Source organism: Pteronotus mesoamericanus, unplaced genomic scaffold, assembly GCF_021234165.1.
Source record: "Pteronotus mesoamericanus isolate MK-2021 breed Mesoamerican mustached bat unplaced genomic scaffold, CSHL_Meso_final contig_52, whole genome shotgun sequence".
Lineage (NCBI taxonomy): Eukaryota > Metazoa > Chordata > Mammalia > Chiroptera > Mormoopidae > Pteronotus > Pteronotus mesoamericanus.
The window spans coordinates 13,215,316-13,236,146 of record NW_026555189.1 but is presented as its reverse complement, the minus strand read 5'-3'; the positions used below and the strand labels follow the sequence as shown (position 1 = coordinate 13,236,146).

The 20,831-nt window shown below is 50.7% G+C and overlaps 1 protein-coding gene across 4 annotated transcripts; it reads left to right on the top strand.

Annotated features, from left to right (window-relative positions):
* The first annotated feature begins 23 nt into the window (after window positions 1-23).
* SLC9A5 (solute carrier family 9 member A5) lies at window positions 24-20,384 on the top strand. 4 transcript variants are annotated; one of them, XM_054579059.1, is made up of 16 exons: window positions 24-80; window positions 4,692-4,994; window positions 6,464-6,627; window positions 6,816-6,894; window positions 7,198-7,375; window positions 7,942-8,162; window positions 8,378-8,580; window positions 8,805-8,894; window positions 8,993-9,063; window positions 9,801-9,930; window positions 10,490-10,578; window positions 10,742-10,868; window positions 14,192-14,362; window positions 14,857-14,926; window positions 15,588-15,719; window positions 18,954-20,384. In XM_054579059.1, exons 2-16 carry the CDS (start codon window positions 4,871-4,873, stop codon window positions 19,424-19,426), a joined length of 2,322 nt encoding a protein of 773 aa, XP_054435034.1. In that variant the 5' UTR covers window positions 24-80; window positions 4,692-4,870; the 3' UTR covers window positions 19,427-20,384. The 4 variants fall into 4 exon arrangements, with proteins under 4 accessions (XP_054435034.1, XP_054435033.1, XP_054435032.1 ...); XM_054579058.1 differs by lacking the exon at window positions 24-80 and adding an exon at window positions 1,766-1,958 and having other exon boundaries at window positions 14,860-14,926; XM_054579057.1 differs by lacking the exon at window positions 24-80 and adding an exon at window positions 1,766-1,958.
* The last annotated feature ends 447 nt before the right edge of the window (window positions 20,385-20,831 follow it).

Sequence of the window (20,831 nt, the reverse complement as noted above, 5' to 3'; positions counted from 1 at the left end):
ACTGGCTAGGCCGGCGGGAACTCGCTCCCGGCCCTCGAGAGTGCGCAGAAGGCGGGCAGGCTTTCTCTGGGCGTGAGGAGGTGAGGCTGCGCTCTCTTTGAGGGATTGTTAGGGCAGGTGGGGGAGAAATCTCTTCAGATAGTCACCGGCCTTGTCTCCCTCAATTTAGGGACGAGATGGTCCTGAGTCGTTCAGGTTGAAGGATGAAGTAGATGGGATCCTCTCATTGGGGGAAAGCAGGAAAGATGGATCCTTTTCAGTTGGGAGCGAGAAATGTGGGGATTGACTGTGGGAGTAGGGGTGGGGGGTAGGCGGGGCAGTGGAGAACAACGGGAAAAAGTGGGACAGCTGTAACGGGACAGTAAACAAAATTTTAAAAAAAGAAACATCCAAATGAAAGAAAAATTGTACAAGATTAGGCAATTTATTGCCATTTTAAAAATTGTGAGCTCTCAAACGTAGAGGAGAGTAAATGAAACACTTATGTTCACTTTAAAGAATAATGACAAACATCTATGTAACTACGGGGTTGATCGTTTCCTTACTTCTGTTTATAGTCTTATCACCTAGATGGGCCTTCCTAAACTATGAAAGTTTAGTTTTGTCTGCTTTTGAACTTTGTATAAATGAAATCATCCTCTAAGGATTAAAAAAGAAAAGCAAATAGACTCTATTCAGTCTGAAGGAAGAGGTGGGGTCATTTTCCTTTAGTCAGTGAAAGAAGAGGGAGAGGTGTTCCTCAGTTCTGGGAAAAGGATGAGATGGCGCCGTTTGCGAAGGGAGGTAGAACATGCTTCCCTCAGTTTTGGGAAAGAAGTGGGATGGGTACCCCTCAGCTTGAATGAGAAGTGCCGACGGTTCTCCTCCGTTTGGGGCACGACAAGCCTAATGCCGCCTCCCCCCACCCCCACCCCCCAAAAGTTGGGCGTCTCCCTCTTAGTTTGAAAGGAGTCGACAGTCTGTGTTTTCTATAGTTTAGGGAAAGAAGATGCGTTCTCTTCAGTTTCATGGAAAAGGTGAGAAGAGTTCCCTATAGTTTGAGGGAAATGGAGAGGAACGGCGACTCTCCGTTTGGGAGGTGAGAAGAATGGTCTCCTCAGCCTGGAATGAGCTGGGCCCAGTCTGGGCCTTGGGGTTTCAGGGGACGTTGGGGACAGCGTTGTCCATCAGGGCTTTCCGGGAGCGTGCAGTGCGCGTGCGCAGCTGTGGTGTGGGCTGGGGCTAGAAGGGGGTCCCAGGCTCCCTGCAGGGCTGTGCGGAAGGCGGCCGCACGCGGCAGCGCGGGGGCTGCAGCCTGGGTACCCGGGACCAGAGCTGCTCCCCGCCCGATGGCCCTCGCCTTGGGGAAGCGCCCCTTTCGTCCCCTACCCCTCCAGTGGCGGGCTGCCACCTCCCGCGGCGGGAAGCCGGTGATTCGAGAGGGCTGTGGTCGCTCCCAACTGGAATCCGGGCCGGGGGAGGTTTGGGGCAGGTTCGGGCAAGATTCGGGGAAGCCTACGGATAGGAATAGGTTGCGGGACTTGGGGGAGGGCTGCACTGGGGAATTTCCAAAGCTGAGATTGATTTAGACGGGAGGAGCCAGAAGCCGGAGTACGGACGCCCAGGACAGGGTCTCGGAGTCCGGACCTGGCTTGGGGGTATCAGAGCCGGGATTGGGGGGAGCTCGCCCCACGTGCCTGTGACGCGGGGGCGGCCGGTAGGCGGCGACGGCAACGCGGGGCTAGCGGCTGTGCGGTGCGGGAGGGCAACCTAGGCAGGCGGCAGGATGATGCGCGCCACGGTGCCGCTGCTAGGGCTGCCCCTGGCAGGGGCCGCAGCGATCGAAGAACCCACCCAGGAGCCGGGATCTCCGGGCGAGCCTCCCCCAGGGTTGGTGCTCTTCCGCTGGCAGTGGCACGAGGTGGAGGCCCCCTACCTGGTAGCCTTGTGGATCCTGGTGGCGAGCCTGGCCAAGATTGGTGAGTGCGTGTGTGGGAGCGCCAGGCCGGCGGCCGGCAGCGGACCTGCCCCCAACCCCTAGTTCCCAAATCAGGGCCGGCTTCTTGCATAGTGCCGGGGCTTCCACAATCCGGGCTCTCACATAGTTCCTGCACTGCCTCTTGTGGATCTCCCTCCTCCCTTTCTCCTTGTTTGGAAGCTGTGGATGTGCCTTCTCAAGGGTGGCCGGAGCTCTCTACATCCCCATCCCTAGACCCCTTTGCCCTCTCTGCTCCGCTCTTCCCCTTGCGATAAGCCCTTCCGCCTCTCATTTTCACCAATCACCAGCCTCCCAAAAACCCGTATCAGCGGTGAGGCTGTGTGAGGACATTAAGGGAATGGTGTTCTCCTTAAAGAAACTGAGGCATCCTAGTCCCGAGGAACAGTCCTTCCTGGAGACCAGGTTAAGTGTTCACTCGTTTGGAGTACGAAACTGTCACTCGTCCCCTAGTCCCCTGAAGATTGCTCCCTTCTTATGCCTAGCTTGTGGGACTCCACCCCAGCCTTTGAAGTTCGGTTCTAGTCTTCCCACTTCGGGGTATAAGAAACTTTTGTGTATTGGGGGCTTGCTGTGTGTTACCAGCATTAGATGCTTTCATACCCCTGACCTCCTTTAGTCTGCACAACACTGAAGGTAGTGCCTCAGAATCCTTTCCTTGAATAATGCTGCTGTTCCTTGCCTCTGCTCCCTCCTCCCTACTTCAGAGCAACCAGTGGTCCTTCCGCCCACTAGAGACCCTCCTCCTTTTCTCCCAGTGCAGGCTCTGCTATGGGGGTGACTAATTATAGCTGAGTGTTGCTACTCACTCTGCATCTATGCTGGCACAGTCTGTACTCCAATTGCGCCAAAACAGCCTTTATGTAGGAATCATACAGCCTAAAATTTCCACCCCCCACCTCCCCCAGGGACACTGCTGGGAGGAGGGGGGCTGAGCAGACACTGAAGAATGCTCCACTCCGCTGTGGCAGCCTATTAATAATGAAAAATTAAATGCCTTTAGGGAGCCTAGTTCTGTCAGAGAACAAGCTTTGGAGACGGATCTTGGACTGCTGGGGTTGACGCGTGCTCTGGGGATGAGGGTGGAATAGAGTTCCTGAAGGAGAGGAGAGGGGGACCAAAGGTAGTGTGTGGGAGATCTGCGACTGAGCTTAGCTTAGGGCCTGGCAGCAATCAGAGCGAGGTGAGGGGGGCCTCAAGTTCGGGAGCCAAGATATGAGTTTGCTGAGAAGTTTGTGTGTTGCAGGAAAGCTCCCGTGTTATTTAGGTTTATAGCAATGACTATAGTTTCCCCATTAAATCATAATGCTTTCCCTAGCTTGGATGACACCTCCTCTGGAGGTAGGAGAAGAAAGCCTCCTTTACCTCAGTTAAAAAAAGACAGGAGGAGAAAGATAGGTAGAATGTTCTCGGACACCTTCCTCCAGCTTTCTTGCTAGGAGGATTTCCCCGCTTTCATTCCACAAGTCATGATGTAGATCCCACCAGGTGCCAGGCACTGTCCTAGGCCCTTTGGGTACAGCTTCCAAAGGGCACTGTCTTGGCACTGAGTCTCACACCGGCTAACATAGAAGCCTACCCTACTACCTACCACCCCAGGGATTACATGGCCTCAGGGACCAGGGAAAGCCAAAAGAGCTTATTTTAGGGGGCAAAGGTTGAAATGGCAACAATGCTAGGAACCCATTTCATACCACCTCCTCTTTTCCTAGGGACAGATCTGTTATTATTTTGCCCCAGAGCCATATTTAATTAACATTTGTTGAGAACCAGCTATTTGTCTGATATCCTACTTGGCACATTCCTACTATATCATTTTATCCTCACCCTGTGTAATGGGTATTTTTCCCATATTACAGGAAATGAAATTGAAGTTCAGGTAAATTAAATAATATGCCTACGGTCACACAATTAGAAAGTGATAGAGATAGAAAAATTGGAGACCTTCTGACTGCTAAGCCGAATACTTTTTAAACTACTGAATTTTTGATGAGCTTATATAATGAAAAGCACATCAGGTTAGCATAGTGCTCCTAGGATGTATAATATGCATTATGGTCTGGTTAGGGAGACGGGACACAGTAATATAATAATAGGTAACATTTATTGAATGCTTACTATAAAGCACTGGGCTAGGTGCTTTTGAGTAGATTGTCTTATTTAAACCTCACAACAGTCCTATGAGATTATTACTGTTTTTACTCCCATTTTACTCTTGACAAAACTGAAAGTCAGAGAGGTGAATTATTTGCTCCAAACTCACAGAACTAATAAGTAGAAGAGGCAGGATTTGAACCGAGGCAGCCTGGTTCCTGAGGCCCTGAATTTTACAGCTATGTTATACATAACAGTATAATCAGTAGCATTTGCCGAGGTTCAACTAATGGCCATGGATAAGGGAAATCAGGGAAAAGTGAGGTCCCCTGGATATGAAGTAGAGAGGATGGGGCATTTCTGGAAATGAAAAAAGCAAGCAATGGCCTAGGTTACCATGACAGGAGCACCAAGAAGTAGATAACTTTGTAGTCGGAGAAAGTTGGAGATTCTGTGAGTTCTGCATTTATTTTCTCCTTCCTTGGTCCCAGAGTCAGGGGTCCTGACCTTGGATAACTTTCTAAGACTGCAAGGCTATATAGGTCAGTGTGTGTGTGTGTGTGTGTGTGTGTGTGTGTGTGTCCCATAAGCTGAAACCTCCAGCTGTCTTCTTGCATTGCAGTGTTTCACTTGTCTCGGAAGGTGACATCTCTGGTCCCTGAGAGCTGCCTGCTGATTTTACTGGGACTGGTGCTTGGAGGCATTGTCTTGGCTGTGGCCAAGAAAGCTGAGTACCAGCTGGAGCCAGGCACCTTCTTCCTCTTCCTGCTGCCTCCTATTGTGCTAGACTCAGGCTATTTCATGCCCAGCCGGCTGTTCTTTGACAACTTGGGTGCCATCCTCACCTATGCGGTAGTGGGCACACTCTGGAATACCTTCACGACAGGCGCTGCCCTCTGGGGCCTTCAGCGGGCTGGACTTGTGGGTGAGTGACCCTAAGACCTGAGCTGACAGAGGGAGGCTTTGCTAGACTTATCACCCAACTCTTTTCTCCTCCAACTTTGGAGATCGCATGTTGGCCAGAGCCGTGCCCCAAGAGCTCCATCTTGGGTCCCTCCCACTGGGAGTGCAAGGCAATGCTCCAGATGGGCCTTCAGCCTTCATTTAGGTCTTTGACTATTGAGTCTGGCTTCTACAGCACAGCAGATGATCGTGACCTGATTCGCAGCTGTGTGTGGGCTGCCGAGGCTGGGAAGCCTGTGTTACCACTCTGCTGCCTCCTGCCTTTGTTACCACACTGCCACTTGCCAGCCCTGCTCCCCTGAGGCATGGCTCAGCATTCCTGCGAGGGCCTACCGTCCTGTCTCACACTGTTATTAATACATATTATACATCCACAACATGCAAGATCCTATACTGCGTATTATCTCTACCTATCCTATTGACTCATCATAGCAACCCTGTTGAGATATAATGTGTTCTATTTAATGGATGAAAACATAGAGGCCCTTATACTTATTTGATATCATGTCCACAGTTAGCAGGAGAAGTCGATTTTACTGAGGCTCTTTGCATTCAGGCTGCCATGACCTGCTCCCTTCTTCCTTACTTCCTGCCCCCCAAATTCATTCAACCCTGAATGATGGTAATTCAGGTTTCTTCAAAGGTGCAAGGAGAGATTTGCAGTTTTCTCTTGAGGACTCCACCCTGGTTTTCCTCTGGATCAGTGAACTCCTGGAGCGGGAGGGAAGGGAGGCAATGAGGCCGTGATACCAATAGTAGTTCTAATAATAGGATACTTTCTATGTATTAGGTACTAGCTAAATGAAGAACTTCATGAGGAAGACACTGTTATTATTCCCACTGTATACATGAGGAAACTGAGGCTCACAGTGATGTGACCTGTTCAAGTCCCACCTGCGGTGCTTTTTAAACTGTATTCAGCCCTCATAGATGGATAGCCACTCCCCCTCCTGCTGAGAATTGTGAGTGTCACCTCCCTCAGGCTGAGAACCGCAGGTGTGGGAGAAACAGGCTCTTTTGTTCTTCTCCCTAATCAAGCCAGTCAGCAGCCAGCGTCCACCTGCTGGTGGTTATTATTACTGCTGCTGCAGTGTTTATTGTCAGTGCCGCTTTAGCTTTCAGTTACATAGAGCTTTCTTAGCCCTCTCCTAGGCTGGTTTTTGCAGCAGTCTTGAGAGGTAGGCACATGAGGAGGCATGGCCGAGAGCAGTCATGGGACAATGACAGGGCCAAATCACAGGGCTGCTAAGTGGCAAAGCCAGGCCTTAGGCTCAAGTCTCTTGACCGCCTGGCTGATGCTCTCTGTACCATCCCAGGTCCTCTCTGGGTGTCCTTGTTTCAACAGCGGGGTGGAGTCTGGGCTTGTCACAGAGAATGTGGTAGGAGGCTCAGTACCTCACCAGTCCCTGTCCCCCATCTGTCTCCTGGAAGCCCCTAGAGTACAGGCCGGCTTGCTGGACTTCCTGCTGTTCGGGAGCCTCATCTCCGCAGTGGACCCTGTGGCTGTACTGGCTGTCTTTGAGGAGGTGCATGTCAACGAGACTCTCTTCATCATCGTCTTTGGCGAGTCCCTGCTTAATGATGCAGTCACTGTGGTAAGACTGCTCAGATGGCTGCCATTCCTGATCCCAGGCCCTCCTGCTCTGACTAGTTGGGCGTGTGAACAGGCTCAGACCCTCTTCCCGCACCCCCGGATCCCCTGGGGAAGAAATACAGTCTCTGCGTTCACCTTCTCCCAGCAGCCTGCCTTCCCCTCGTTCCTGACTCTCTTCTTCTCATTCAGGTGCTGTACAAGGTCTGCAACTCCTTTGTGGAGATGGGCTCTGCCAACGTGCGGGCCACTGACTACCTGAAGGGAGTCGGTCAGTATCTCCCCTCTTTCAGCTGGCACTGCAGGTCTGCCCCCCCTGGGTGGCTGAGTCCCTGTTCCCACCGCATCAGGACAGCAGAGGTTGTTCAGGTTGCCTCCTTCCCTTCCCTCCTCTATGGAGAAACGGGGCCCTGAGAATCTACGAAGGAGGGGCTTGCCTGGCACCCCAGCTGAGGGATCCCGATCCCCGGGGAGTGCAGTGGGCATCATCCTCCACTGCCTGCCAGGCAGAAGTCTTGTCAGCACGGGTAGGGTCCAGGCCAGGGGTCATGCTGATAACCCACTCCTCCCCCAGCCTCCCTGTTTGTGGTCAGTCTGGGCGGGGCAGCCGTGGGCTTAGTCTTTGCCTTCCTCCTGGCCCTGACCACACGCTTCACCAAGCGGGTCCGCATCATCGAGCCGCTGCTGGTCTTCCTCCTCGCCTACGCAGCCTACCTCACTGCTGAAATGGCCTCGCTCTCTGCCATTCTTGCGTGAGTCCTGGGGAACTTGCAGGCAGGCAGCTGGGAGGGGACATGAGATGGTTGCCCCTCATATGAACAGAAGGAGAGCCCTGAGGAGTCCACAGGTTTCCCTGAGCCCTTGTGGTAGTGGGAGCCTCAGACTCAGACTCTCCTTAGGAGATGATAAACTCCAGGTAATGTTCTTGGATCTGCCTTCAGAACTTTCCAGAGCCCAATCTTCCTCTGCTTGAAGTGTTCTGTGGGGTATGGGCTGAGCTGGAATCGGCTTCAAAGCCTGGCGCCACTGACTGTGGTGGACAAAGCCCTTCAAAAGGTGCCTCAGAGAACGTGCTATTCAGGGCATGTTTCTTCCACCTTCCCATCCAGGAGGCATGGAGCAGGCGGCCTGGAGATATGGACCCTTATCCCAGGACCACTAGCTATTCTTGGACAGTCTCCATGCCTCCTGGGCTTCAGCTTGGAGACTCCGACATCTTGGGATGGGCAACACCCTGTCCTGCAGCATGCTCTAACCCCAGAGGCTGTGTCTCCTGTGACCCCTTCTCACTTGCCCTGTCTCTCCATTCCTCTCCCAGGGTGACTATGTGTGGCCTGGGCTGTAAGAAGTATGTGGAGGCCAACATCTCCCATAAGTCACGCACAACCGTCAAATACACAATGAAGACTCTAGCCAGCTGCGCTGAGACCGTCATCTTCATGCTGCTTGGCATCTCAGCTGTGGACTCCTCCAAGTGGGCCTGGGACTCTGGGCTGGTGCTGGGCACTCTCTTCTTCATCCTGTTCTTCCGAGCCCTTGGTATTGCTGGCACCCTCTGCTTTCCCGCTCTCCTTCCTGCCCCTGCCCCAGCTCATCATCCCATCTGAGCCCACGTCCTTGTCAGTTCCTAAGCCTCCCCTCATTGCTCTCCCCTCCCAGCCACCGTCAGACCTTAGCCCAGATACTCGGAGTGGTCTGCTCCCAGTGCCCTCCACTCCCAACCCCTGCTCCCACTGGCCTCCCTCCTGCCATAGGTGTAGTCCTGCAGACGTGGGTGCTGAATCAGTTCCGGCTGGTCCCTCTGGACAAAATTGACCAAGTGGTGATGTCCTATGGGGGCCTGCGTGGGGCTGTGGCCTTCGCTCTCGCCATCCTACTGGACAAGAACAAGGTCCCTGCCAAAGACTACTTTGTGGCCACTACTATTGTGGTGGTCTTCTTTACAGTCATTGTGCAGGTGGGAGAGACCGCAAGACTGGGTGGGGAGAGGGTCTGGCAGTTCCTGGGGGAGGCTTGGAGTCTTTGGGATAGGAGTTCCCCTTCCTGTTGTGGGTACAGGGGCCTGACTTCCCAGACCTCGAACGCACTGAGGTCAGGATACAGAAGATGAAGCCTAACTATGGGGAGAGAAATGCAATAGGGAGCTGGAGAGAGCAGGGCTCACCTGCTGCCTGTCTGTAGGGCCTGACCATCAAGCCACTGGTCAAGTGGCTGAAGGTGAAGAGGAGTGAGCATCACAAACCCACCCTGAACCAGGAGCTGCATGAGCACGTGGGTACCAGAACCCCATCCCTCCACCTGTCCCTCTCTCCCTTTTCTTATTTTGAGCGGAGTCCTGATCCAGTCCCCCTACCCACCCCCCCTTCTAGACTTTTGACCACATTCTGGCTGCAGTGGAGGACGTTGTGGGGCACCATGGCTATCACTACTGGAGGGACAGGTGAGGGAGCTGCCCCGAGGCTCCTTCAGCAGCAGCAGCAGCCCCACCAGCCAGGGCAGCATGGGGGATGTGTCATACTCCTGAGAAGGGACACAGCCAGGCTCAGGCTTGGTGACCTCTGCCCGAAGCCCTTCTGTGGCATCCCAGTACCCTCAGGACAAGACAGGGCTCCCCAGTGAAGCCTGCCTGGCCCTGCGTGGTCTGGCACTTGCCAGACCCGACCTCATGGTGCTCTGCTCTGCTCTGACTTTGACCATCTGCCTGCTAATTACATGGACCCTGGTTTAGAACCTCCAGACCACCATACTTCCTCCCGCCCTGGCCACGGGGATGTTTGCTTATCTCTTTCTACTAAAACACTCCCTCACCTTCCTTTCACCTACTGAACCTCTATACATCCTTCACATCTCACCATAGCCATCAAGTCCTTAGGCGGGGGGTTGTCCCTGTCCTACCTGACTAGGACAAATCCCTATCACACTTTATAATTATCCTCTGTAGTTCTTGTCATGGTTGCAATTTTATAGTTATTTGTGATAAGTTCAGTTAGTGTCAGTCTTTCCCATAACACTATAAATTCCTCAAGGGCAGGGACTAGCTGTGAGATTTTTCTCTGACTGAGGCCCATACCAAGAGGGCTAGGCCAGTGCTGGTGGTGTCCCTGCCCCATCTGAGGAAGGGCCAGCCAGCCGGGCCATGGGGATGGCACTCAGCACGGGGCCTGGCATCCTCTGTAGGTGGGAGCAGTTTGACAAGAAGTACCTGAGTCAGCTGCTGATGCGGCGGTCAGCCTACCGCATCCGGGACCAGATCTGGGATGTGTACTACAGACTCAACATCCGGGACGCCATCAGCTTTGTGGACCAGGTGGGTCGGCAGCCATGGGTGGGTGAGCAGGTGGCTAGCAGGGCAGGGCAGGAGGGGTGACTGATAGCAGACAGGCCCTGAGAGGAAGTCGGGGATTCCTAGTAGATTCAATGGTCTTGTGAAGTGGCAGCGGCAGGAACCAGCCTGGTCTGATGCTGACATCCAGAGTCTGGCAGGCAGCAGAGAGAGGTGGGAAACAGCTGGACTCTGGAGTCAACAGATGCAGTTCTGCTCTTATCACTTACAGGCTTGCGACCTTAGGTAAGTCACTTATACTCTCTGAGCCTGAGTTTCTTCAACTGTAAGAAAGTGGAAAAAAGAGTGCCTGTCACACAAAGTGCTTTGTCACACAGTGCTTTTGTGGATTCAGTAGGTAAAGTTGTACCTCAAACATCAAAAGGACAGAATGTGTTAACTATTGTTATTCTTTTTAGCACAGTACCTCGAATGTAAAAAGAGCAGAATGCGTGTTAACTATTGTTAGTTTTTTTATTGTCCTCCGCCTGTCTGGGCCCCCCTCAATCTGATTGCCCTCTGACCTTTGTCTTGGCCCCTCCAGGGAGGCCATGTTTTATCCTCCACAGGGCTCACTCTGCCCTCTATGCCCAGCCGAAATTCTGTGGCAGAGACCTCTGTCACCAACCTGCTGTAAGTCCTTGAGCCCGCCTCCCCTTCCTCAAGCTCCTCTCCACTGAGCCCTCCACCTGAATCACTTCTAGGAAAGTTTGTGAGCACCTTTGCTTCTGCCCTTCCCCTGGCCTGTGTCCCCCGCCGGCCCTTCCCCAGCACAGGCGCTCCCTGCCTCTTGCAGGAGGGAGAGTGGCAGTGGAGCATGCCTGGATCTGCAGGTGATTGACACAGTGCGTAGTGGCCGGGACCGCGAGGATGCTGTGATGCACCACCTGCTGTGTGGAGGCCTCTACAAGCCGCGTCGCAGGGTGAGAGCAGCCAGGGCTCAAGAGGTCTGGGGGCGAGGGTGGCCTGGGGAGCCCGTGATCGCAGGCTCAAGAGGCGGTTGGCACCAGCTTGTGAAGAGCTGTAGATGCCCGGTTGAAGAGTCGGGGCTTCATCTTGTTGGTAATAAGTTTTAGCTTTTCTTTTTTGACTAAGGGTTGCTCTGACACCAGCACTATTTAAAGGTGTCTCCTCTGGTAGCAGAATGCAGATCAAATTGGAGGGGGCTCGTTGAAAGGCTGTGAGCCAGTTGGGAGGCGGGAAAGCAGCACTGGATTAGAGCTGTGCTGGGGGAGGGAGAGGAGCATAGGGCTGGGCGATTGGCCTGGAAGGGGAGGGGAGGGGAGGACACGGAGCACAGAGGGCTTGATGGGGTGACAGCAGCAGTGCAGAAAGAGCCTGTGGGGCCAGCTTAGCACGGGGAAGGCTGACGTCTATTTTAGGTAATGTGAGTCAGTCCAGTGCAGGTTGTTTGTGACGTTTTGGGGCTAGGAAGGCCCACGCCATCCAGGAGGGAACCTATTGCAGCCCCACAAGGGGGCAGCAAGCCTTTACCCTGAACCTTCCTGAGTGGGAAGCCGGCTGTGACCATTCTGGTAGTTTTAACAGTGAAGGCTGTTTTACCGTTGAGACAGACTTGGCTTCCTTTAACGTGCTCCCACTGGTCCTGATTTAACTCTCTACGGCTCTGCAGAATATATTTTCAAAGTTTTCAAGGCAGTTCCCTTCCACACAGGCCAGCATTTCTTCTCCCAGATGTGTCTTCTCTGGTCATAAGAAACAAGGGCAGCAAAGGAAGGTGAAACTCTAGTTGTCATTAGCCAGGGCAGGGCATAGGGCCTGTCTTACATTTCTAGTTCTAGAACTTGGTCTTCTTTTCCTGCAGCCCAGAATCCCTCCAGCTTTGGCTCACCATCCTGAGGCCCCATATTGTCCTTCCAATCAGGCAAACCCCCAGTGTCTTCTTCAGTTAATGGGTGTTAAACCCTATCATATCTAACCTATGGGGTTTTTGTTTTGTTTACTTTTTTCTAATGGAAAATTTCACTCATTCACAAAACTAGAGAGAATAAATTAACTCAGTTATCCATCATCCAGCTCCAATAATTATCAATGCATAACTTAATCTTATATTCTGGATCCCCCCACACTCCATCCACACTTTATTATCTTACAGCAAACTCCAGACATCATATATCACTCTAAATATTTCAGTATGTATCTCTAGGTGGAAAGAACTCTTAAAAAAAAAAACAACTCAACACAGTACCATTATCACTTATACAGTTAAAAACAATTCCTCCTCACATCAAATATCTGGTGTTCATAAATATCTTTTTCCAGATGGTTTGGTTTAAATCAGGATTCAAGTAAAGGCCACACTTTGCATTTGGTAAATATGTCTCTTTATTTAAAAAAAAATCTATAATATTTCCTTCTCTTTCTTTTTATCCCCGTGTTATTTATTCATTGAAAAAAACTAGATACTTTGTGTCAGAGAATTTTCCATTTTGTAGATTTGGCTGATTATATGCCAGTGGTGGGTTTAGCATGTTCCTCCCTCCCCTGTGTTTCCTGGTAGTTAAATCTAGAGACCTCATCAGATTAAGGAACATTAAATAAGTATGCTATGGGTTTCTTACTGTATCACATCAGGATGTACATAGTGATTGGTTGTCCATGGATGGATGTGTGTAAGGTTGGTCAGTGGGTTCAGTCCAACCAGTTTTTGTATAGTCAATTAAAAAAAAAACAACTGGAGTAAGATTGTGCTTATCCCTATTAAATGTCATCTTATTTGATTTAGCCCATCATTCCATCGTTCGGATCTCATGTCTGCCACCAAATATCTGCTCAGATTCACATCATATGAAAATTTGCTAAGCCTGTTAACTCTGTATTCATCTAAATCAACATAAAAATGTTGACCAGGATAGAGCTGAGGACAGAGCCCTGTGGCATGCTACTAAAGACTTTCCTCCAGACTGACATGGATCAAGCGTTTTTGGGGTATGGTCACTCAGCCAGTTCTAAATCCACTTAGTTATACCTTAACACAATACATAATTCCTCATTTTCTTCACAGAAATATCATCAAAGAGAGGCAGAAGTGTCTAGTATGCAGTTAGAAATATAAGAGTATAGTTTAAGAGAGCGAGAAGGGCTGGAGACAGATTTGGAGCATCTTTATTATTATTTTTTGTTTTTTACTTTTTTCAATAATAAAGTTTTTACTTTTTTCAATAAGTAAAGTTTTTACTTTACCAATAACATAATTTATTATTATTATTATTATTTTTGGAAGCATCTTTATCAGAGGTTTCCTCACCTGGCTACATCAGAATCCCTTGGGGAGCTCACTGGAATCCGTTTTTCTGGCTTCACCTCCTGAAGGTTTTGATTCTGTAGGATGAAATGGAACAAAGAATCTGTGCATTTAATAAGTCCCCGGGGTGACTCAAATGCTGCTGGTCTAATGGCTGGTGTCTGGGAACCACCGTTCTCTCCAGGGGCTAGCTGAGGCTGAGAGATGCGTGTTTGCTGGGGAGAGCATTTGGAGGGAAGAAAGGAGGGCCAAGGACAACACTGTGAGGAATGCACAGGGGAGACAAGAAAGGGGACCCAGCAAAAGAGAGAAGAGGAAAGGAACCCTTGGAGGAGCAGTAGCAGATGGTATCTTGGATGCCTGGGGCAGAGATGGAGGCAGTCTAGGTGAGCGTGTGGTGGGTTTGGTCGTTATGAGAAAGGCTTGCAAGGAGTAGATGATGGGGTTGGTCCTGAATTGGGCCCAGGTGGTTGTTGGACTGAGAGGGTTTGGGGTGTCAGGAAAGACAGTTATGGGAGTTCACAATGCAGCCTGAGTTGTCATGGTGGTGGTTGTAAGGATGGCTAACTGGAAAGTTCCACCTAGAGAGAGAATCCTGTGCAGCTAGAAAGGGGCGCGTGGGCCAGGCAAGTGGACCAGGTTCATAACCGGAGATGCAAAGAAAGAAATACCCGCCATGGTCTCATAGTAACCCCCCGCCTCTTGTCACTTCAAATCAGAGAGAATTGGAAAGGACAGTAGTGGATAGGGGAAACCAATTTGGGGGAATAGGTTCTGGAATAAAGGAGTTTTTCTTCAGTGAACTAAGAATACAGAGTGTCTGGCTGGATTCCTATTGTATTTTTTTTTTTTTTAAAGCTATGACTAGTTCTTGAAAAACTGGGCCGGCAGGGCCTATGGTGACCATGGGGCTGTGGCCTGGGATTCCTGTGGGAGGCCAAGGCACCCATCCTCATGGCAGGGTGGGGCTGTCATTGCCAGTACAAAGCCAGCTGCAGCCGCCACTTCATCTTGGAGGATGCGCAGGAGCGGCAGGACAAGGAGGTCTTCCAGCAGAACATGAAGCGGCGGCTGGAGTCCTTTAAGTCCACCAAGCACAACATCTGCTTCACCAAGAGCAAGCCACGACCCCGCAAGGCTGGCTGCAAGAAGGCACGTGCTATTTGGGGCTAGAGACTTGACAATATGCAGTTTTGAGCCCCCAAGAGTTGAAATCCAGCCCAGGGGGACCCCTGGTTAGATAATCCTTAGGAGCTTGGCTGTAGCAGTCTGGGTTTCCTTTTGCATCTTCCCAGGGCACCAGAAGGGTAAGGTGAGGCCTTTGGAAGGAGATCAGCCTCTTGGCCATGCAGTCACCTGCTGGGAGGCAGCAGGCCTTCCCACAGGAGGCAAAATGAGCAGGAGAAATGCAGATTCACTGGAGGGGGCAACTCCCTAAGCCCCTAATTCAGCCGAGGCTGATGTATCAAGAGCCGGTGCCGGGGCATGGGTTACTCAGGCTCCAAAACACTTTCCTGGGAGGCAGGGGCCAAGGAATGGTGGAACCATTGGGGTTGACACAGCCCCCTCCCCTGCTGTGTCAGGAAGACAACAGTGTTGGGGTTGGAGCCAGGGCCAGAGGCTAAGGGCTTTTTCTTGCTCCTCAGAAGAACGGTGTGGCTAACATTGCAGCTTCAAATGGGAAACCTGCTCAAGACGTGGGCTTTCAGGACACAGGCAAGCAGGGACAGGGGTGGGGTTAAGGACGGGAGGGGTAGGGAAGGGGCAGGGGCCCACCAAGCGGAATCCTGGAGGACCTATTCTGCCCTGTATTCAGTGCCATGAGCTGGGGCTCCTCTCCTTAGGGACTAGATGGGCCCATGATTTCTAAGCTGGATGTGTTCAAAGCAGTTGTTAGACTATTTGTGACACAAGGTATCTGACAGCTAACCACAGGTTACAGGCCCTGAGCACTTGGAAAAGGTGTCATGGAAAAGGGGAGAGCTTGGTCTGAGCCTTGAAGGATGGGTGGACCTGGGGCCCAGCGTTCCATCTGCAAAACAAGGATGAGCTGAACATCGAGGCCTCTCCAAATGCTCATGCTCTCAGTTGATGGGATCTGGGGCTGAGAGGAGAGGCTGAGGAAGCTGGGAAGCGTGGCTCCCCTCCTGGCTTCCTCTAAGGATCTGCTTGCCTTGCTGGCCTCCTTGGGTTCTGTAGTCGCACTTCCCTTCCTCTCAAATCCCCGCGCCTAGGCCAGTGCTGAAGCAGCCAGAGGAGAAAGTAGGCGCCTCTGCCAGCACTGGGCTCTGCCTGGGTGGACAGGGAGCTGCCTTGTGCAGCACTAAGAGGCAGCTGCTGGGCTGGCCACCCCGACTCAGCTCTTGTCCCCATCCAGCTGCTGTGATCTTAACCGTGGAATCTGAGGAGGAGGAGAGCGACAGTTCTGAGACAGAGAAGGAGGATGACGAGGGGATCATCTTCGTGGCTCGGGCCACCAGTGAGGTTCTCCAAGAGGGCAAGGTCTCAGGTAATGGCTTCTCTCTGTATCCCTACCTGTGGTGGGTCAAGCTGGAGCCGTGCAGTTGGCTTCTCCCTTTTCACTCACGGCCTCTACACCAGGCAGCTCCCTTTTCCATTCCCTCATTTATTCACCAACCAGCATTTACCGAGCATCTCCTTTATATCAGATACCTAACACACAGGATTTCATTCAACCTTCACAACCACCAAAATGGGGAAACAGTGCAGAGGAACAGAGGAACTTGGGAATTGTCCAGAGTCCCACAGCAGAGCCAGGATTTGAACCTGACCCATCTGACTCCAAAACCCACAGCTTTCTCACTGTCATGCTGCCTCCCTTTACAGTCGGGAGAAACGTGAGGTGACAAGCTAATACCTGGCTTTGTTGTGACCCATACTCAGCGCACCAGCCGTGAGGTAGAACCCGTGGTGAGGGTTGCAGCTTGTCCTGGGGGAGGGGCCCAAATTCATCAAAATGGAATGATTGTGGATAAAAAAACACTATTTACATATTTCCATATGTGGGGAACTGACTTCCTCATAAATATCACTGTTAGTTGGCTTAGGCACTCTCAGGTGTCTTTTAATATATTTTTATTATAGAAAATTTCAAAACATACCTTAGATAAAATGGTAAAATGAACTCCCATTGATCTGTTACCCAGCTTCAATAATTACCTACTTCTAACCAGCCTTATTTCATCTATTCCATCACTATGCCTCTCTCCTCACTGGGTTCTTTTGAAGCAAATCTCCAATATTGCATCACTTAATCAGTAAACACTTCAGCATGTATCTCTAAAAGATAAGGATTCGTCTTTAAAAATACAACCACAATTATCGTCATATTTAAAATCTTGGTCATCAAATATCCCTGATTGTCTTAATTTTTTTTATAGTAGATTTCTCCAAATAAAAATCCAGATAAGGCCCACATATTACATTTAGTCCATAAGGCTCTGTTAACCTTTAGTAACAGTTCTCAAAGGGGTGGTGGAGGAGAGATTTTTGCCCCTTAGGTGACATTTTGGCAATGTCTGGAGACATTTTGGGTTGTGACAACTGGAGGGGTACACTTGCATTGAGTGGGTAGACGCCAGGGATGCTGCTCAACATGCTACGATGCACAGGACAGTCCCCACAACAAAGAAGTATCTGTTCCAATGTGTCAGTGGTGCCTAGTTTTTTTAAAAAAGTATTTTATTTATTGATTTTTAGAGCAAGAAGGAAGAAACAAGGAGAGAAGCATCGATTTGTTGTTCCACTTGTTCATGCATTCATTGGTTGATTCTCGTATGTGCCCTGACCAGGGATTGAACCTGACTGAGCGACCTGTCCAGGGCATGATGTCAAGTTTTTATAGGTTCCCCACCAACCCTCCAACACATACTTTCCCAACCCCCTTGCAATGTATTTATTGAAACAATCTGGTTATTTGTTCTACAGTATTTCCTTGTCTGAATTTTGCTGATTGCATCCCAAAAGTGTCAGTTAATGTTTCACTGTCCCTTATATTTCCTTTACTTATTTTTGTTAGGTAAAAGTCTAGCTCTGACCAGTGTGGCTCGGTTGGCTGGGTATTGTCCTGCAAAGCAAAAGGTCACCAGTTCGATCCCTGGTCAGGGCACATGCCTGGGTTATGGGTTTGTGGGTCCCTGATCAGGGCATGTATGAGAAGCAACTGATTGATATATCTCTCTCACATCGATGATGTTTCTCTTCCTTTCTTTTTCCCTCCCTTCTCTTCTCTCATGAATAAGAGAAAAATAAGTAAATAAAATCTTTAAAAAAAAAGACAAAAATGTCTAAAACAACCATGAATTGTTCCATTCAATGAGTGGTTCCTGGCCACTCTTTGACCCCATCTTCCTGTATGTTCTCAAATTTTGTGTATCTAGACTGTCTTGTTTTCTTAGCTAATCTTTAACTGGTAATTACATCTAGATCAGATTTTCGTTTTAATTTTTTTAGTGAAAATATTTTATAGGTGGTAATGGTGGTAACTTACTGTTGCATCACATCAGGAAGCACATGCCATCTGGTTATGTTTTTGTGATGTTAACATTGACCACTGGGTGCAGATGCTGTTACCTGGATCCCTTCATTATCAAGTTCCTTGTCAGCTTTTCATAAATTGGTCTTAGCAGCCACTGATAATCACAGCCAGATCCAACATTTCACTTGAGGTTGCACAATGGTGAGGTTCTACATCTATATATTTATTTATTTACTTACTTATTTATTTTGTCAACACTATTACCAACTTCACCTCATCAATTACTTAGTCACTTGGAGACATAGTTCATACAGGAAAGAATGAATAAATGCTTGATTTTTCCCTTTTATTTATCAGTTTTCAGACCACGAGTTAATTCCCTAGTATTCTCCAAAGGTAAACACTGAAAGTTTTTGTTGTTTTAATTTCATTATGGTTAAAATTTAATATTTCAAGTCTTTCCATAGTGGCAGTTTTACTTTCAGTCACAGCACGGATGCATTTTATAATATACTCAGTCTACTTTATTGGACTGCTTAAAACTTTATCAAGGAGTAGACCTGTACTGAGCACCTATTGTATGCAAGGCATTGTGCTTGACTTTGGTCAAAGCGCTTGTTTTTCCCAGGTTTCCTCTTTCAGAACCTCAGACTTCCTGTCATATGGGGGCTGAGACTTGCATCCTGGCTGCCAGCATTCTGGGATTCTCAGCTCACAGCCACTTTTTGGCATCCTGTTTTTGGCTTCAGCCTGCTATGAGGTTTGCATGAGCTCACACTCCTGGGCTCTCTCCCACCAAAGGGCTGTGGTGAGTGCTCAGGCAGGGTTTCCAGCAGCAAAGCCTTTGGCTGGAGACCTGAAATCTTCCTCACCCTCGCTGCCATCTTACCCTGGGACAGGGCTTGGCAGGATGTGGTTTCTGAGACTGCAAGTCGGGTGAGAGCTGATTGCAGATGGGAGCTTTTTTTTCCTGCCTGGCTCCTGCCTTCTCTTGCGTGAGTTATTTTCACTTTTCAACAGGTATTTGTTGAGCAACTACTATGTGCCCAGCCCTGTGCTAGGTGCTGGGGATACAGTGAAGAACAAAACCAGCTGTGGAATTTCCCTTCAGCAAGGCATTCATCGAATAATCACACAAACGGATGTAATATGGCAACCGTGGAGTGAATTTATTTATGAAAATGTGCTTATACTTGAGAATTCCATTATGTTGGTAACGAGTGTGTGTGTACTCTCTGTTTCCAGGGAGCCTTGAGGTGTGTCCAAGTCCACGTATCATCCCCCCCTCTCCAACCAGTGCAGAGAAGGAGTTACCCTGGAAGAGTGGGCAGGGGGACCTGGCAGTCTATGTTTCCTCGGAAACCACCAAGATTGTGCCGGTGGACATGCAGACAGGCTGGAACCAGAGCATCTCATCCCTGGAAAGCCTGGCCTCCCCACCCTGCACCCAGGCTGCAACTGTGACCCACCTGCCTTCCTGCCCACCAGCTGCTAAAGAGCCCCAGACCCCTCTTGACCTGCCTTCGGATCTGCGCTCCAGCTTTGCCTTTCCTCCGAGCCTGGCCAAGGCTGGCCGCTCTCGCAGTGAGAGCAGCGCTGACATCCCCCGGCAGCAGGAGCTGCAGCCCCTCATGGAACACGAGGACCGCTCGCACCTTAGCCCAGGCACTGCCAGTTCCCACTGGTGCATCCAGTTCAACAGAGGCGGCCGGCTGTAGCCCAGAGACTCGGGGAGGAGCAGGAGGCCAGAGTCCCTGTAGGAAGTGTACCCCATGCAAAAGGCAGAGAGGCCCACTCAGCCTGACTGGGGTCAGAGGGGCCTGGACTGAAGTAGCGACTGGGCTCCCTTAGGGCAGGTCAGAAGGGTCTCCTGGGCTGGTCCTCACAGGGTCCCTTTTCACCATCCCCCCTGCTCCTAGTTCCTGTCACCTCCCCTTTTAGTAAGGCCTAACCCTGGCTCAAGACCCAGTCCAGAGCTAGGGGCTAGGCCCAGAGACTCGGAGAGCTGATGCCCCTTCCCCAGCTGGCCTTCCTGGGGTCACTTTAGGCAGCTGTTTCCTGCCCCCAAAGCAAGGACATCATTCCTCAGCTGACAATGGCCTTTCCTGCCCTCCGCCTCCTCCTTAGCACCAGCTCAAGGACAGTGGCAATGAGGTTCCTCAGGGGGCTGGTCCTCAGAGGGTTTGGGGTGGGAGGTGGAGCGGGTCTCAGCCTCGGGTTTGCTGCCCTGTTGCATCAGCTACCCATAACCAATTTTTTTAGGGCACTGGGAATGTCTTCACTTCTTGCTTTATCTTTTTCCGTTTGCTGCCTGTTATAGGGGCAATAGTTTCTCTTTTTCCAGCACCAAGGCCACGGGGCCAGGCCAGGCTTCAGGTCAAGGCTGCTTCTTAGCCAGGGTCACTCTGAGGATCAGCTGCTCTGCATCCAAGTCTGGACCTTTCAGATCCTTGGGTCTGGGTTTTCTGAGGAAGGGAGACAGTCACCTCTGGGCTCCCACGTTACCACCTTGACATTTCCCAAGCAGGAACGGAGCCAGGGCGGCTGCTCCATTGCGCTGCGGGCTAGGATGCCTGGCTACAGTGGCAAGGGGGCTGATGGGGCGGCAGGTGACTTTCCCGGGGTTAGCACCTGCCCTGTGTTTTATACCTTGAACTGAAGCTACATTAAACACCCCTGGATGGAAAGTGTCCCATGTCCATGTGTTTGGGTGTTCTAGGGGCAGGGGTGTGGCAACAAGGGCATCTGGTGAGGGGTATGGAAACTTCCAACCACCTGCCCCAGGGCTTCTGGGATAGAGTTTGGAGGGGGGGATCCTGGGAAGGACTGTTAGGCCCTCTGCCCCCCCTCCGTCCCTCCTCTCTCATGCCTTCCCAATAGCGGTCCCTTTCAGGGGCCTGCAGTGGCAGTCCAGAGGATCACCATGGCACAGGGTCACAGAACTGGGAGTCTACAACATGGGGAAGGCCAGCAGAGAAAGAGACTCCAGTGGTCAGGGGCCATGTGCCCAGAGATGCAGCCGCCACACTGTGGGACTGACAAGCCTTCCTTGAAAGCTGGAAGGCAGGTGTAGGACAAATGGACAGAAGTGTTCTGCGCGTGGCAGTGGGAGCTCAACCTCAA